This window comes from Musca vetustissima, unplaced genomic scaffold (assembly GCF_032173495.1).
Source record: "Musca vetustissima isolate MV318-11 ecotype Yass unplaced genomic scaffold, APGP_CSIRO_Mvet_v1 utg9639, whole genome shotgun sequence".
NCBI lineage: Eukaryota > Metazoa > Arthropoda > Insecta > Diptera > Muscidae > Musca > Musca vetustissima.
Window position 1 is genome coordinate 251060 of NW_026887794.1, and position 17055 is coordinate 268114.

The following is a 17055-nucleotide window of genomic DNA, read 5'->3' on the forward strand; positions in this document are numbered from 1 at the left end:
CATTTCAAAATGTCCACATTATGTGAGATAGGTACTAGAGGGGGTGCACCGGCAGGTCCCATCTTCAGCCTTGATCTTGGATTGGTAATAAGATTACGATGTATTATAATTGGGTAAAATCCAATATTCCATTTGCAAAATTATGGATTTATAAAAATTGATAATTAGCATGATATTATAAATATTACTTAGATATTAGCATAACATAAATTTACAACGCAATTTTTACCATTTTGTGTGGGAGGTAGTAGAAGAAATGTACCGCGGTGCGTCCCATCTTCCAACTTAAATGAAGTTTAAAATAAATATTACGATATACATATTTCGCATCAAATCGGATATTCTAAAACATTGTTATTGCATTAACACATTTTCAAAATGTTGATCCTTTATTTCGGAGAGATGGAGATGTTATATAATGCATTTCAGAACAATTTTGACAAGTTTTTGTGGCAATGTACCAGAAGGATTGGGCCAATTTTCACCATATTCGGATAAAAATTGTGTTTAAAATAAACGCTACAATATGCACAGTGTGGATCACATCGAAAATGCCATTAGTCTAATATTGGATTTATATATATTGACATTTTTAACCCTTTGTGGAGAGATACCAGAAAGGGTGGGCCATGTTTGTTTATAACTTTTCGTTCTAAAACGGGAATTTGTCGCATATCTGCTGGTTTCGATAAAGTTTAGAGAATGAATTTAAAAAAAATTAAAACTACACTTGCGGAACATGAAAGACCCAAAACTCGGGAAATGGATCTCAGTTAAAAATTGCTTAAATTAAAAAAAAAAAAAATTGTGCATCCTAGGAATAATTTTCCCTGCTTGGTCATCTTCTTAAAAGCTTAATCAGAAATGTGTGTTCTAATATTTGAGTTAGTAAATTGTTAAATGTAAAATTTGTATACATGGGTATCCTCACATGTTCTAAGAGACCTTTGAATCGCACATAAAAATTCAATTCAATTTCTATTTCTCTTTTAAATAGAAATTTGATGATATTTTAGTTTAAAAACCATTTTCGCCTTCTTACAGAATTGTATGTAAGTCCTGATTTAATATATTTTAAATTGTCGTTAAATGTTATAAAAAAACAAGAGAATTTTATAAAAAAAAATGATTTTGTTTATTTTGCCTTGTTGATTACAGGCTCGCTACTTCTTCTCTATTCCAACGAGAGCTATTAAAACTACTCTCAACCTACATAGAAAAGTGAAAACAACGAGTTGTTCTACTTCAGAATACACAAAAAAGAGTGTGGTGTACGTTTTATTTAAAAACAACTGAAAAGAAACAGAACACGAAGAAATATACACACAGGGATCAGCAAAACGCGAAGACATCAGAAAGAAAGAAATAACTAGGCAAAAACAGATCAGAAATCAATAATTAAAAAAAGAAATACAAGAAAAACAGAAACAGACAAAAAAAAACGAATCAATATGGATGCTGAAAATGATAACGATCAACCGAATTCGTCATCAGCCTCGGCATCGGTAACGCCAAGTAGTAGCAACAACAGCAGTAGTAGCAATCTTCTGGGCAATTTGCCAATGTTACCGTTTATGAGGTCAACGGACGATGATGGTGATGTTAATGAGGATGATGGTAGTAATAACGACGTTGGTGTCAATCGCATCAATGCTAGTAACGATGGTGATGATGGAATGCACGAAGAAGAACCGATGCAGCAGCAGGAGGAGAATGAGCCCCAGCCACAACAACAATCGTCGTCCACCAATAATGACAACAATATGCCAATGGCTCCAAATGCAAATGCCAACAACTCTGGCGGCATTGCCATGGGGGAGGAGCCTATGGTATGTCCATATGTGCCCTTAGCCTCTGTTGTTCCATCTTCAGTGTCATTACCATCATCAATAGTTTTTTAGAGAGAAACAAATCGAAATTTTTACATTTGGCCGCTTTTTCTTTCACATCCTCCCACAATCTAATAATGATTTTAATTCAATTTTTTACACTTCCACCACCTCGAATAACATCAGCAACAATTCCTTACAATTTTTTTCGAATTTCCCCCCACATCCTCCAACAAGAATGATCGGTCAATGCTTCAAAAACAAAATTTTGAACAAAAACAATTATTTAACACAATTTAGAAAACAAAATGTTACAGCTATTCCTTCACCCACTTCTTATTCTTCTCAGCCTCAAGAAATTATTAAGCTATTCGTGCGCTTGATACTAATAAAAATACGAATAATGACAATACACAAGACTCATTGACAGGCTTAACAGCAACAACAAACATAATGCCGCCTTCACCATCAACGTGTCATTATCATCTGACTCACCATCTTCTTCATCAGCATCATCATCATTGGCTTCAATTCGATCTTCATGCCATTCATGATCCTTATTTCATTTCAATTATTCCCCAGCAGCATCTTCAAAATTACAACCCTTATTTATTTCATCTTCTTCTTCTATTTCTTTCTTCTTGACAGCAGCAGCAAGATCAACAGCATCAAGATTCACCTCCCCCACCGCCGCCGCTACAAGCCCTACAACAGCCGTCATTTTCATCTTCTGCAGCAACACCACCGCGGGAACTGCCGCAGCATAACGACATTGCTGATACCCTAGATGCATCGGCAGTGGTTGTGCAACCTTTAGGTAGCAGTGCATCACTCCACCAAGGATCACCAGCACGTTTGGAAGGTGATCAAGCAGCAGTAGCTCCGCCAGCACCGCCGGCAGCCATTGAATTTGACAACGATATACAATTGGATGATAACGACAACAATGATTTTGATATTGACCTGAATGCTCAGCATGAGGAGTCCTTAGCCGCAAGTGCAGGAAATGCCGCATTATCAGCTAACCAAGAGCAGCAGCAGCAACCGCACAGTCATCAACGATCATCATCCACACTAACAGAACAGCAGCAGCAGTCGCAAGAATCATTAGATATTTCCCCTTCAGGATCGGCTGGTACTTCAGGACAACAACAACAACCACCACCACCAACAACACTGCCTTTGTTGCTTTATCAACAGCCACAACAACAACAACAACAAACTGAAGAATCTAAACATTTACCGCCGTCCTACGATCACCGATATCATCATAATCCCCGCTCATCGTACCATCATCAACACCACCACCACCAGCAGCAGCATCATTCAGCATCGTCTAGCAGCGCTGGTTCTGGTTATCCCTACGAATTTGGTACAACTAAAAACGGTACCAACAACAACAATAATAACAACAACAGCAGCAGCGGCACCAGCAACAATTCTACAATGTTCGCCCAGACTAGCAGCAGCAGCAATGCCGAACGCAATGGTTCCACAGATAATGGTGGTGCAACCACCAGCAATGGTGGGGTCGGCGGCAGCGGCAGCAACAATGAACCAGTTGTCGATCGTCTAAAATTACTTTATCCGAATGTCAACGAAAACGAAACACCATTGCCACGTTGCTGGAGTCCACACGATAAATGTTTGTCAATTGGTTTGTCGCAGAATAATTTGCGGGTCCATTTTAAAGGTGAGTGTGGGGAATTTTTGATTTTATTATTTTATAAATTTTAATTTTTATTTAAAATAGAGAGATGAGATATAGAAAGAAATATATCAAGAGAGATTTAAGGATAATGAAAATAAAAGGAATTTGAATTTATATTTTTTTATATATTGAAGGTCCTAGCCCAATTCTTAGACTATACATACTATATGTAAGAGGGATAAAAATCTCAAAGACTAATGCGGTGGAGAGCCCCGAATTTATAGCGGTCTTTGGGCTTCGGGCTCCGATACGACATACTTAAGATCTAATTTAGGAGGTTGTTTTTTTATATAGAATAGAATTTGACATTTCCATAGAAGTTGGACGAGTCCATAATACGAAAATCCTTGGGGTGGCCTTCGATGACCTCCTTTATTAATCCTCGCATTCTAACTACATAAACCAGAAGGTGGAAGCTAGGAATAAAGTTCTGAAAGCTTTGGTTGTCACCTCCTGGGGCAAGAATAAAGAAACGTTGGTAATGACATATAAATCCATAGGTCGTTCTATCCTTAATTATACTGCCCCCATTTTGGGCAAACAACTAAAAATAATGCCGCCTGTGTCCAGATGATGTCACATGAGGAGGCCAGGATTCTGTCAGTCAAATAACGTAATGTGTTGTTGACTAGACAGATGGCAGATCCACCTCCGCGACACATCCGTTAGGACTTCAGGCGCTATCGTGATGGCATCCAAGACGTCATTCTATCGGACGTCAACAGGTTGTCGATAGCGAACGCGATGAAATCCGTGCGGTCTCCGGCTTCTTCCTACGCACACCCGTTCGATTCTGGCACGACTATGTTCCGGATACCGCAATTCTCTCTACTCGTATTGAGAGCGCATTGACCCCGGAACCCTATAGACTTATGACTAAAGCCAACAGAGGTGGCAAAGTTTTTCTGGCTACCATCTTTAATTTCGAATTCCTAATTAATATATTTTCCTTGTCCTTGTTCCATTTTCTATTAATAATTTCACCAACAGCCCTCAAGACACACATCATCTATCCATTTTCTATTTTTCTTCATAGAAGGCCTGATGATTTTCTTCCATAGAATAGAAAACCATATACAGAAGATCATAAGGTCTCCCACCATAGATGAGGCTTTTTTCCGTCATAGAAGAGCTGACAATTTTCTTTATAGAAGAGCAGAAGTTTCTTTTCCATAGTAGAACTGAATTTTCTTCTAGAAGATCCTAATTTAAAAACTGGAGGACAATTTTCTTTATAGAAGAGCAGAAGTTTCTTTTCCATAGAAGAACTAAGCTGGATCAAATTGCGAATTCCATTCGTTTCGTATTTGAATTACCCAATTATGAGATTATGATCCTGAATTAATAACTCAATTAAAAGTGCCACTGTCCTGTCCGAAAATTCTCTCCTTTAATACACCTGAAATAAATTTGGTTTACTGAATCTCTCTGCAAGTGTACCTACCTACTTCATGTCCTATATTTAATTTCTTACTTTGTGTGTATCCTACCACTTACTTCCATTTTGTTATTGTTTCCCCCTCTGAGTTGTGGTTTCTTCAGGAGTTGAAAACAAAACAAAAGACCGAACAACGACATGTTATGATGTGTGCTCTGTGGCTGTCTGTCTGTCTTCTGTTGACCGTAAAGTAACACAATTACAGCAACAACAACATTCAAGGAGCAATAAACTTGAAACACACAAAAACAGGGGCAATGAAACTTCAAAAAATAACCATGTAGGTATGTGGTGTAAATGTGTAACATAGAAAAGGAGACACAGGCACAATAACCTGAAACACCTTAATCTGGAGGCAAGAGATCGAGCAATCCTTTCATTAACAGAAATACAGTCGAACAAATTATAGTTAAATCGAAGTCCCCATAAATCGAAGTTTTTTTTTCGATGTAATTGTGGTTCAATTTATAGAAGTTCGACTGTATATCACAACAAAAATTATTGTTTCAAAAGTGAAATTAAATAAAACAAAATTTGTTAAATAAAACCCACATGTCGATATAAAAACCTTGTTGGGTCAGTGACAGGCAGCGGTCAAAGGGGGTCGGTTGTTGTTTGGTCGGCATGTGGGCTGTCGTCATGATGATCACAATACGACACCACAAGCCAAAAATTCAACACCTTCATATCACACATCTATGTACATATATGAAATCATGTAGTTATATTGGTGGACATACACACATACATATCTACAAAATACAATAAATTGTTATATATGTACATATGTATTTATATACAATACCTATTTATGTAAAAAAAATGAACGTTCGTTCATTTAGTTCAAAATGCAGTCAGTCCATGTTGCAACACCTCAGCGTTGGGGTGCTGCTGAACAACCTCCCCCTTCTTTTCCTCCTGCCTGCTCGCTGCATTTTGTAATTGAAACCAGTTGCAATTTGTTCAAATCCCACTTCTGACTTAACTGAGCATGCACTAGGGGGAGAAATTATTAAAACAATGAATGAAAAAAAAAACAAAATCCAAACCATACAACAAAACATAACATTGAAATCGAATCGTTTACGCGTATTGCATTTTGTTGTTGTTATACCCCATTTTCCATTCAATGTCTTCTTCCATGTTATCGCAGTTTCTTATTGTTGTTGTTGTGGTAATTACTTTTCATAATACTTGAACTTATTATTGTTTCTACTTTGTTTGCAATTTGTGTAATACGAAACTAGCCATAAAAAAGAAATGGAACTGCATTGTCATTTTCTAGCCCCAATAATTTTTTGCTTTTTTTATTTTTTCTTCCTCATTGTTTTTATGCACTTTTCCTTAACAACATTTCCCCTTCCATTGTGGGTTGTTTTGTTTTCTTCTTTATTACGTTTTGCTCTTGTCATTCGCGTGCTTTTGTTTGTTGTTTTGTGCTGCTGTTGCTTTTTTGTTGTTGTGTGCAACCACAAAGTGATGAATCAGCTGATTGTGTTTGCCAACCAAATGTCAAATGATGATGGAGCATGGTTTAAGGGTTGCCAATGCAAAAAAAATAGTTGTAGAGTAGGTCATTCTCCCCAATGGTTCTCCAAATAATTACAACATCTCAATTATGCCATGAGAAAATGGCAACTCTTTACAATCCTTTATCTCTCTCAGTGTCTCCTTTTTATATTTTTGACAAGTCTATGTCGTCTATCATCTCTCTCTGTATCAATTTACACATTTTAATCAATCTCCTTGGATATATAAATTTTATTTCATTTTATTTATATTTTCTTCTCAATTCAACGCTAATAAAAATCCCTACATATTCAACAATCAATTGGGACAATTTTCATCATCAATTCCTTGTCACGGAATAGGTAAACAAAATAATGATGCAGCTTCTGTTCGCACAGCCCATCCAATACCACCCGCTTGTGGCATCTATTATTTCGAAGTGAAAATTATATCTAAGGGCAAAAATGGTTACATGGGCATTGGTTTGACAGCTCAACAGTTTCGTATGAATCGTTTGCCAGGTAAGTTTTACAAAAAATTCGATTATGACCTCCACCATCATGTGGAAATGTATTTTGTTGTTGTGTTTTTTTTTTAATAAATTTTAATTTTTGTTTCATCATCAGGTTGGGATAAACAATCGTATGGTTATCATGGCGATGATGGTAATTCATTTTCTTCATCCGGCCATGGCCAATCGTATGGTCCGACATTTACCACAGGCGATATTATCGGCTGTTGTGTAAATTTCGTCAATAATACATGTTTCTATACTAAGAATGGCACTCATTTGGGCATTGCGTTTAGAGATTTGCCGGTAAGTATAGAAATTTGAAGTTATTTTTTTCTTGAAAATATTAAAATGAAATTGAAATGTAATGGTAGATGCTCGATTTCCAGTCATATGTAGACTATTGTTGTTGTGATTGATGCTAGTTCAGGAACTTGAGGGAGGAAGGACCTATCGACTAATATTGGTTTTATTTGCGAGGAGATAGTTTATCATTTGAGAAACCAATATTCAAAATTACAGGCACTTAGGTTTTTAGATGCCGAATACCTAAAGTCGTTTGATCAACTTTGAAACTCCGAAATGCCATTGTACCAAATTAATTATTTATGGATGTTATGTTATAGAATTAACATATTTGGAAATGCTGTGGCAATGGGTCCTTCATATCGGGACTATTTCAAAACCTGTACCGATATATACCGTATAAAATATCAAACTCAAAGGAGCAAACTCTAGGAGTGTATACTAAATTTAAAAGATTAACAACAATATTTTTACTTTCGACGGAATGAGGTTTTGGAAAATACACAAAGTCCTGACTGACTTATGACGGAGATGTATCTGTCATCGTAAGATGGTTGTTTTTGTTGTACGAGGCTTACACAATGAACTGATGTGATACTAATTGTGCGAGCGATACCTATGGTCGTTTATTATTGTAGACCCAACTGTCGTGGAAAAAAGAATGATTGTGGGAGGTGGTTCAAGTGACAATTCGAAAATTATTATTTGTTTTGTATAGCAAAATAAGAACGTCTAGTCTGAGGGGCGGAACAACTATCAGCGTTGAACGTCGCTACTAGGATCATAGGATTCCAGAAAATTTATTGTTGTTGTAGCAGCCCTATTGCTTTTACACAATGGGCTGAGGTGACAGACGTTGGCCGAGTAAGACTCGGGTCGTTACGGACCGTAGACACCTCTTTCGCAGAAACGTGGAAATTTATTGTAGTTTTGCTTGCAGTGAAGAAAATAGTCAAAGCTGATGACCTTCTCCTTCCAAAAGCTGAAGGCTTCTATGAAGGAAAAGGACATGGCCATAGAAGAAGATAAGGTTTTCTTCCACAGAAGATTATCCTACCAGCATAAGAGCATACGATTTTTCTCCATAGCAGAACATAAGGTCTTCCGATTTATTGAGAATTCGAACGAATTAATCTTCATTGAAGAACAGGATATCTTTTTCAAAACAAAAAATAAAGTTATTTTTCCATAGAATAGCTAAACGCCTTTTTCCTAGCAGAAGAGCTGAATGTCTTATTCTTCAGAGAAGAGTTGACGGTCTCTTTCGTCCATAGAAAAACTGAAGAAGATCATGTTTTTTATCAACAGTTGACCATCTGTGGGGATGGATCGTAGGATTCCAAAATGTACTGTAAGAAGGCTTTAGGAAATGTATTATAGTGTTGCTTGCAGTGAAGAATATAGTCAAAGCTTTTATAATCTGAGTTAACTTCGAAATGTTTGAAAATCCTCGCCTAAAAATATTTAAACAAAAAATTCAACGCCTATCAAGGATTCCAATATTCGTTTTTAACAAACCTTCACCTATAAGGATCTAGAATAAATATTTTTCAAATAATCCACGCCTATCATGAATCCCGAAAAATTATATTTAAATTATCCAAGCCACTATTAAGGATACCGAAAAAAATATTTTTAACAATGTTTAAAAACCCATGCCTATTTTGGGACTGTGAAAAATATTTCTAAAAAATCCACGCCTGTTGAGTATCCCGAAAACATATTTTTGTTTTTCCAGAAAAAAATCCACACATATCAGTGATCCAAAGAAATATTTTTAAAAATCCATCCAATACAAATTTTCTTCATTTGATCGTCAGTATCACCAAAGAAACCTTTTTTCATCCTTATCAGAGATGTATTTTATGCATTGGAAAAAATACAACCTTATTACATATTGAATACTTTCCAACACTATACACACTTGCCCTTGTTGTTGTTAATTCTTATCATTCTATCTTGTCTTCTTATTTCAGACAAAATTATATCCCACAGTTGGTCTACAAACACCCGGCGAAGAAGTTGATGCCAATTTTGGACAAGAACCCTTCAAATTTGATAAAATCGAAGAGATGATGCGAGACATGCGAGAAGAAATGAAGAAAACAATTTATGATTTTCCACTACCTGTCGAACAAGGCGATCCTACAACATTGTTACAAAAGTAAGTCGTAATATACCTTAAAATTTAAAAAAAAAAATGTAATTAATAATTTTGATTCGTTTTTGTATTCTTAGAATGGTTAATTCATATCTGGTGCATAATGGTTACAGTCAAACAGCTGAGGCGTTTGCCCGTACAACGGGTCAAACTCTAAGGGAAGATCTCTCATCCATGCGTAATAGACAAAGTAAGTGATAATGAATCGAATATCCTTTAATTTGATTCTTTAAAATTCCTTTTACTTTTCTTCTTTCCAGAAATTCTAAAATTAGTTATGTCCGGTCGTATGGGCCAAGCCATAGAACAGACATTACGTTCATATCCTGGCCTCTTGGAGAACAATAAGAATTTGTGGTTTATGCTAAAGTGTAGACAATTTATCGAAATGATCAATGGCTCCGATATTGAGGTATATACTGGCAATTATTAATTCAGACACAGGCATGGATAGTTTTCTTGAAACGAATTTTAAAAACTTTGTTATAAAACTAGATTTTCTTCAAGAAATTGTCCATTGTCTGCTTTTGGATTTATCCAAATTTTTCAGTTTGTTTATTTTTTCGGTATAATAATATCACTTGATTTTTCCTTCTCTTCTCTCTTCTTTTCCAATTCTCTTTTATATTACGCATCCGTTTTCCCTCTCGCTCATTTCTTTGGTTGTTTGGATTCTAACATTGAAATCCTTCTACCTGTTGTTGTAATTATCGTGTATTTCATATTGGCTGGGTTTGTTTCATTGAATGGCTGGCTGTTTGGTTGGTTTGCTGAATGGCTGACTGTCTGCCGCACAATGCACATAATGTGGATTGGGTACTCTTTTCATATAGTACTGCCCCTCATCGTCTAATAATAAAACAACAACAAATGATATTGCAACAACAACATGCTCCTCCTCCTCCTCCAAACAATCTACAACAACAACATGCTCGGCTTCAAATCAAACATCGGTTATACAATCGACCAAATCGTATCAGAATGGCAATACAAATGATGATACCTCCGTTGCAGGCGCAGCATCAACTGCCGGCATGGCCTCAACAAGCACCAATAATACCCTAACAGCAACAACAACCACCACCAACAATAGCAGCAGCAATAATAGTAACAATACCACAAACAGCAGCAGCAATAATTGCAGTAGTAGTAGCAGCAGTAATGGTAGTACCACCAATACAACAGGAACAACAACAACCGCCAATAATACCAATTCAGCGGCAGCGGCAACAGCAGCTGGAATTGCTGGCAACAATGCAGAAACATCAACAGCAGCAGTAGCAACAAATAATGCACAGAATACAAGCCACACAACAACTGTGATACATACAGATAATGATATAAAAACTGAATCGTGAGTATGGCAGACATCCCCCCTTAAGACCCTTAATTTTTACGTCTCATGTCTTTGACGAATTTATTTAATATTTATGAAAACTCACGTTATGGACGGTATGAAGTTAATATTTATTTTTATGCAAAGAATGGAAATTTGTTATATTCACACTGACTCGACGTCAGAAAAAGTAGCCATTTTAAAGGGTCTAACAGTTTTGATTCCTAATTGACGCCACACATTTAATTACATTGGTTTTTCAATCGGTAAATGAATTGTGAAAGTGTTTATTCCGATTATACCCCTTCTACCAGATTCAAAAGAGAGGGTTTTCCATTAAACTTCGCTGACAAATTAGTTCATCTGTATATAAGGTAGGGAGGAGTATCTCCATGTGTGTGAATATGCTCATACTTTTTTATGTGTACATGATTTTATACATCTTTTGATACCTTCCTTCCATATAACGGCACCACCGCAAATTTCGGTATTGTAATGATGCAGGTTTATTTGCACCACCATCAGTCTACATCTACATAATTTTGCAATGAAGGGATACAGTAGTGAATTCGCCCAAACCATACACAACCGCACCTGTCTTAATCTCTTCAGGAACGCCTTTTCCGTTATATCCGTGACATATTTGACAACCAGTTCTTCGTTGTTCTTAAATGTATTCAATTTGCGCCAGAAGGCCGGAGTTCAGATTCTCGACAATCCTCAGTATTTCCTCCAAATCCAAAAGAGAGGAAGGAAAACATACAGAGGTGTCCATTTCGCACGGGAATCTCATTCACGGATACAGACGATAAGTTACGCTGAAGGCCCTGTCCCTTTTCTACTGGTTATTCCTATCAAATTGCAACTGTGTTAGGATGATAATCTACAAATGCATGTCGGGTAGCGGCCAGTGACTCTCACTGATCCTTTCATCAGAGTTAACCTTGTCAATGATGGCCATCCGTCAAGTTGTTTCAGTCGGAGATCTCGACTTTCGTCTACGCCTTGACAGCCTTCTCCTTGTCTTTCTAGGCCACTATCAAATCAGTCTTAGGAGCAAACATTGAAGTTTCTGTGTAGATATGTTCGTCTTTCATCTTCCCAATGACGGCGTTCCCCCACTATACTTCTTGACTAATACCGGAACATGCGAGCCCGAAGTCTGAGCTGTTTTTTTTTTCAACAGGAGTTTCTTCGCAACAGATTGCTCTTTCTCCGCCGATCTTATAGCATAAATAATTGCAGAAATATTTTGTATACGTCCGACTTTCGTCTATACCGTGACAGCCTTTTCCTTGACCTTCTAGGCCTCTTTCGAATCAGACCTTGGAGCAGACGTTGAATAAGTTTGACTTTCGCCTTCAATATGACAACCTTCCCACTATCCTCCTTGACTGCTACGCAAAATTTGGTACCGTAGGCAAACTTGTTTTTCAACAGTGAGAAACTATTTAAACAAATCTAAGCCTGTTATAGATCCTTGAGGAAATATTAAAAAAAAATCAAGACCCTTGAGAAAATATTTTAAAAAATCCAGGCCTCTTTTAGACAATTCTGAACCTTGATAAAATATTAAAAAATTCACGCCTCTAGTAGTCGTTTCTGAACCTTTAGAAAATTTTTTAAAAAAACCAGGCTTGTTATAGACCCTTCAGAAAATATTTTAAAAAATCCATGCCTCTTATAGACCCTTGAGGAAATATTTAAAAAAATTAAGCTCTTATAGACCCTTGAGAAAATATTTAAAAAAATCCAGGCCTCATTTAGACAATTCCTAACCTTGAGAAAATATATATAAAAAAAGCACCTAGTAGACCCTTCTGAACCCTTAGAAAATGTTTTAGAAAATCCAGGCCTGTTATAGACCCTTCAGAAAATATTTAAAAAAATCCATGCCTCTTATAGACCCTTGAGGATATATTTAAAAAAATGCAAACCTCTTTTAGACCATTCTGAACCTTTTGAAAATATACAAGAGATTGGAATTCGATTGACCCGGACGTTCCTTAAAGGCCTTATGAGGATGGTCTATATCGTATTTCCTCACGACCTTTAGCTGTTTATTAATCCCGGTGAATTCCGTCTTGCTGATCATTAACTACGTATAGATGGCAATAGCAGATTGCCCTCCTTCCTACCCAATGCTTCTTTGGCTTGGCACTTTTGTGTGCCACAGAAAACATTCCAAAGTATCTGGAGAACACCCACTCGTGTCTCCTTTCACTCCTTGTTTATTGTCCTATATCTTAGAAAACGTAGTCTGTCAATCACCATCCCTAATTTTCGAGGTTGTTTTTGATTTTCCGGTTATTTTTGAAGCTCATTAATTTAGATAATGGTGGAAGTAAATGATTGGAGTTCTAACTAACTTTCAACTTTACCAGACCCTATGTTTCTTAATATGCTGTTAAGTCTTTGATCGAGTAGATCCCAAGATGTTTCGAATAGTATATACGACTGCGTTTGAATAAGTAGTTCTTGGCATCCATCAGTAGGTCCCGATTTCCAAAATATTCCAAATTGTTTGTAGGCTTCACATAAGCTATTTTGCCAAAGTCGAAATATAAGAACGGAAGCCTAAGGACATTTTCCCATTTGTTATAACAATGTGTAATAATTATTTTATTTTTTTCTATTTTTTTTTCTTTTATTTCAATCCTCTTAACAGTAATTTAGTTGAACATTGTTCGGCTACCGGCGATGCTCCTAATACAATAAGTAAAAATAATAACGATAATGATTACCTTAATGATGTGGAAATGGAAAATAATGGTCACACTACAAATGGTAAGCCAAACTATAAATACCAAATGCAGACAAATCGTTATTGAAAGGTAATTCAAATTATTATTTTATTTATTTTTTATTTTCAGGAAATATTTGCAAAAATGGCAATACAAATAATTTCAATGAATCAATAGATGCTGACGAAGAAATGGGTATGTTATTTCCTCGTTCAATTTTTTACGATTGTAATTTGAGTTATTTTTGTATATTTTAATTAATTATGAAATTGATTTATTTGTTTGTAATGTATATTCTTTGTCTTCCAGATGTTGATGTCTCACCATCGGTTCGTAAATATAGTCACGGCATTGAACGCATACTGGAGTTTGGTAAAGATTTATCGCAAATGGGTCAACAGCTGGAAAAAGAAAGTAAAATGACTGATGAGGAGAGACAAATGTTAGAAGTGAGTATAAATGTAAAAAAAAACATAATAAGTGCAATAATCTATCTTGAAATGTGAGGAATATTTTTGACTTATAAGTTAACACTCAGTCGACTCTCTGAAGGGATTACTTACTTAGCTGGCTTGTGACAGAACATTCGTTTCATAAGCCGAGCTTAAAAAAGATTTCTTGGCGCGTCGGTCTTTTGCGCAGTTTTTCCAGTTTGAAAGATCATATTCGGCAATGTTGTCTTCCACTTGATATTTCCATTTTATTCGTGGCCTTACCCCACTGCGAGAACCATCAGTTGGTTCGCCTTTATATGCCTTTTGGGCTGGTGCATCGTCATCCATTCTCACAACATGATCAAGCCATCGTACCAGCTAATGAACATTGAGCTGCACCATCTAACGATGTCGATGTCCGAGAATAGCTGGTACAGGTCATGGTTCATTCGACGGCGATATTCACCGTCAACGCAGATCGGCCCATAGATCTTTCGGAGAATGTTTCTCTCAAACACTCCAAGAGCTGCCTCATCTGCTAGCCTAATTACCCATGCTTCAGATCCACTTATTTAATTTTCTCTTTCTTGTTTATTTTCTTTCAGGATGCATTTAGTTTAATAGCGTATTCAAATCCCTGGGCAAGTCCTTTAGGTTGGCAATTGTGTCCAACAAAACGTGAGACTGTCTGTAGAGCTTTAAATTCAGCCATATTAGGTAAGTTCAACGACTAATATCACCCAAAGTCTTCGAATTTAAAGATCATCCTGTTCTTTTTTCCTCCATTTTCTTCATTACAGAATCAATGAATTATGCAAAATGGCCACCATTGGAATATTGTGTGGCCCATGCCAATGAATTACTCAAGGTTATGGCTCAGGCATCGTTGGGCGCATGTGCTTTTGTCAATATCTCCGATGTGTTTCCAAAAAATTGACCCACTAAACCATAGCTAAAGATGTTTGATAAATGTAATGCTACAACAACAGCAACAACAACAGAAACAACTGCAACAGCTTGTCTTCTAAGGGAAAACCAAAAAAGTTGTCGAAATAATAGAAAACAATTTCCTTTTGCCAGTAGCAGCAGCAGTGGTAGTGGCAGCAAGGGTTTAACGAGGAAATCCCTTAATAATAGTTCCCCCAATAATACCACTGATGCTGCCGCAGTAACTTCCTCCTCTTCAAATGCAAATTGTATTACAACAACTGCTGCTGCTGTTTCAACTCATCCACCACCACCACCTTCTCCAGCACCATAGGCCTTTTTTTAAAAAACAACAACAATAAAGAAAAACGAAAATCGCAACACACTGCAGAGGAAGAACGCAGAACCAGCCGATAGCTAATTGTTTCCATTTTTTATTTAACAAATTTTTTCACAAAATGGATTGATAATTTTTGCCTAGAAAAAAATAATTTGCTCTTCTTCCAATTTCTTCATTTTCTTATATATATTTATTTTATTATAGCTACATATATTATTTTTTTGGTTACATTAGTTTTTTTTTATTACAAATAATGATGATGATGTCTGAGACAAAGAAAAACAAAAACAACAAAAAGAAATATATTATTTTTTAAATTTTCTACATCACAGTGTGATTTTGTTTTAAGGAAAGCAATAGCAAGTGGAAAAGGAATAGAAACGATGACCCAGTGAAATTAGGAAGCATGAAGCAGGAATTAAAAATTAGCTAGACACAATTTTTGCAACGTTTGTTTGAGGCTTGTAAATGCTGGTATATTACCCAGGGCTCCAAAGTTAGTATTTTTAATTAAATCAAATTGGCTACTTATTTTTTATTCCTTTAAACTTGGAGTTCCAAAAAAAGTAACCATCTTCCCCGCAACGAAGGCAATTGCTGTCGTTCCCCCCACACACAACATCTTGAGATTTTTGTAGTGTTGCACCAATTAGACTTCTTCCATGGATTTTTCAAATTCATCATTTGTGTTAATTCTCTATTTATAACCAATTGTGTTTTTTATTTTATTTCTTGTCTGAGAAGTTGAAATAAAAGAAAGAAGAAAAAAAAAACGTTAGCAAGTAAGTCGAGCAACAAGAAAGAAAAAAAAGAAGTATGTAATGCTAAATGCAAAATTGTAATAATTCTTAGGTTATGTTTGAAAGCTCCTTAAATTAATAAAAAAAAACAAATACACGAAAGCAAAAAAAGTGAAACAATTACAGAGATATTAGAATATAAGTACGAAGAATGAAAACAAAAACAAAATTATGCAAACAAGAATCATTAGAGTATGGAAAGTATATTATATACCAACAACAACAACAAATTTTAATTTTATTTGAGATAAAACAAAACTAAATATATATATATATTTGAAAACAAAAAATGTCCCCCAAAAAACAAATCTATTTAATCAAAGTGTGTTGTTCATTTAATCAATAAATAAAAAAACTACCAACAAACAAAAAAATATTCTTAATAAATAAAAACAAAACAAATCAATAATAATTAGTATGAAGCTTTTTTTTGTCTTAAGGTGCATTATTAAGTAATACCATATAATGAAAAACAATTAATAATGATAAATACTAATTAATAATAATAATTATAACATTATATCGAACACCATATTATTAACAATTTTTAGTGTAAATTAAATGTAAAATTTACAACAAAAAACCAACAACAACAACAAGAAATAAACATCTTTTTGGAAAAATAATTGTTAACAATTCATTATTTTTGGGGGGTTTCGATGGAAAAAAAGTTTGTTCCTTATTTAGAAAATTAATCATTTTAATTGATTGAATGGAAGGTTCTCGAAAAATAAATAAAATGGTTTCTGAATATTTAAAACTTATATCTTCCTTCTCATCTTGTAGAATACGAAATATATTGCAAATCTCCTAGAATGCCTCACAGAAAACCATAGGCGATTAAGAGGTTTTCTAATAGCAAACCAATAGCTTTAATTTCCAAAAATATAAAACATATCGCCAAATAGAGGAACACTATATCATATAAGAATATAATCATAGAATATCATCTCGAATTCCTTATTGGCAATATGTCGTCAACGATAGGACTAAAAACATTCCCATAGAA

At 35.5% G+C, this 17055-nt stretch overlaps 2 protein-coding genes across 2 annotated transcripts; both read left to right on the plus strand.

The window, feature by feature from the left end:
• Positions 1-2616: 2616 nt before the first annotated feature.
• LOC133335487 (uncharacterized membrane protein DDB_G0293934-like) lies at positions 2617-3590 on the plus strand. Its single transcript, XM_061543760.1, has 3 exons — positions 2617-2635; positions 2680-3522; positions 3583-3590. Exons 1-3 carry the CDS (start codon positions 2617-2619, stop codon positions 3588-3590), a joined length of 870 nt encoding a protein of 289 aa, XP_061399744.1.
• A 3259-nt stretch (positions 3591-6849) lies between these two features.
• On the plus strand, positions 6850-14940 carry LOC133335489 (ran-binding proteins 9/10 homolog). Its single transcript, XM_061543761.1, has 11 exons — positions 6850-7008; positions 7114-7304; positions 9281-9468; positions 9543-9655; positions 9726-9877; positions 10446-10819; positions 13470-13588; positions 13675-13740; positions 13855-13994; positions 14585-14696; positions 14780-14940. Exons 1-11 carry the CDS (start codon positions 6960-6962, stop codon positions 14914-14916), a joined length of 1641 nt encoding a protein of 546 aa, XP_061399745.1. The 5' UTR covers positions 6850-6959; the 3' UTR covers positions 14917-14940.
• The last annotated feature ends 2115 nt before the right edge of the window (positions 14941-17055 follow it).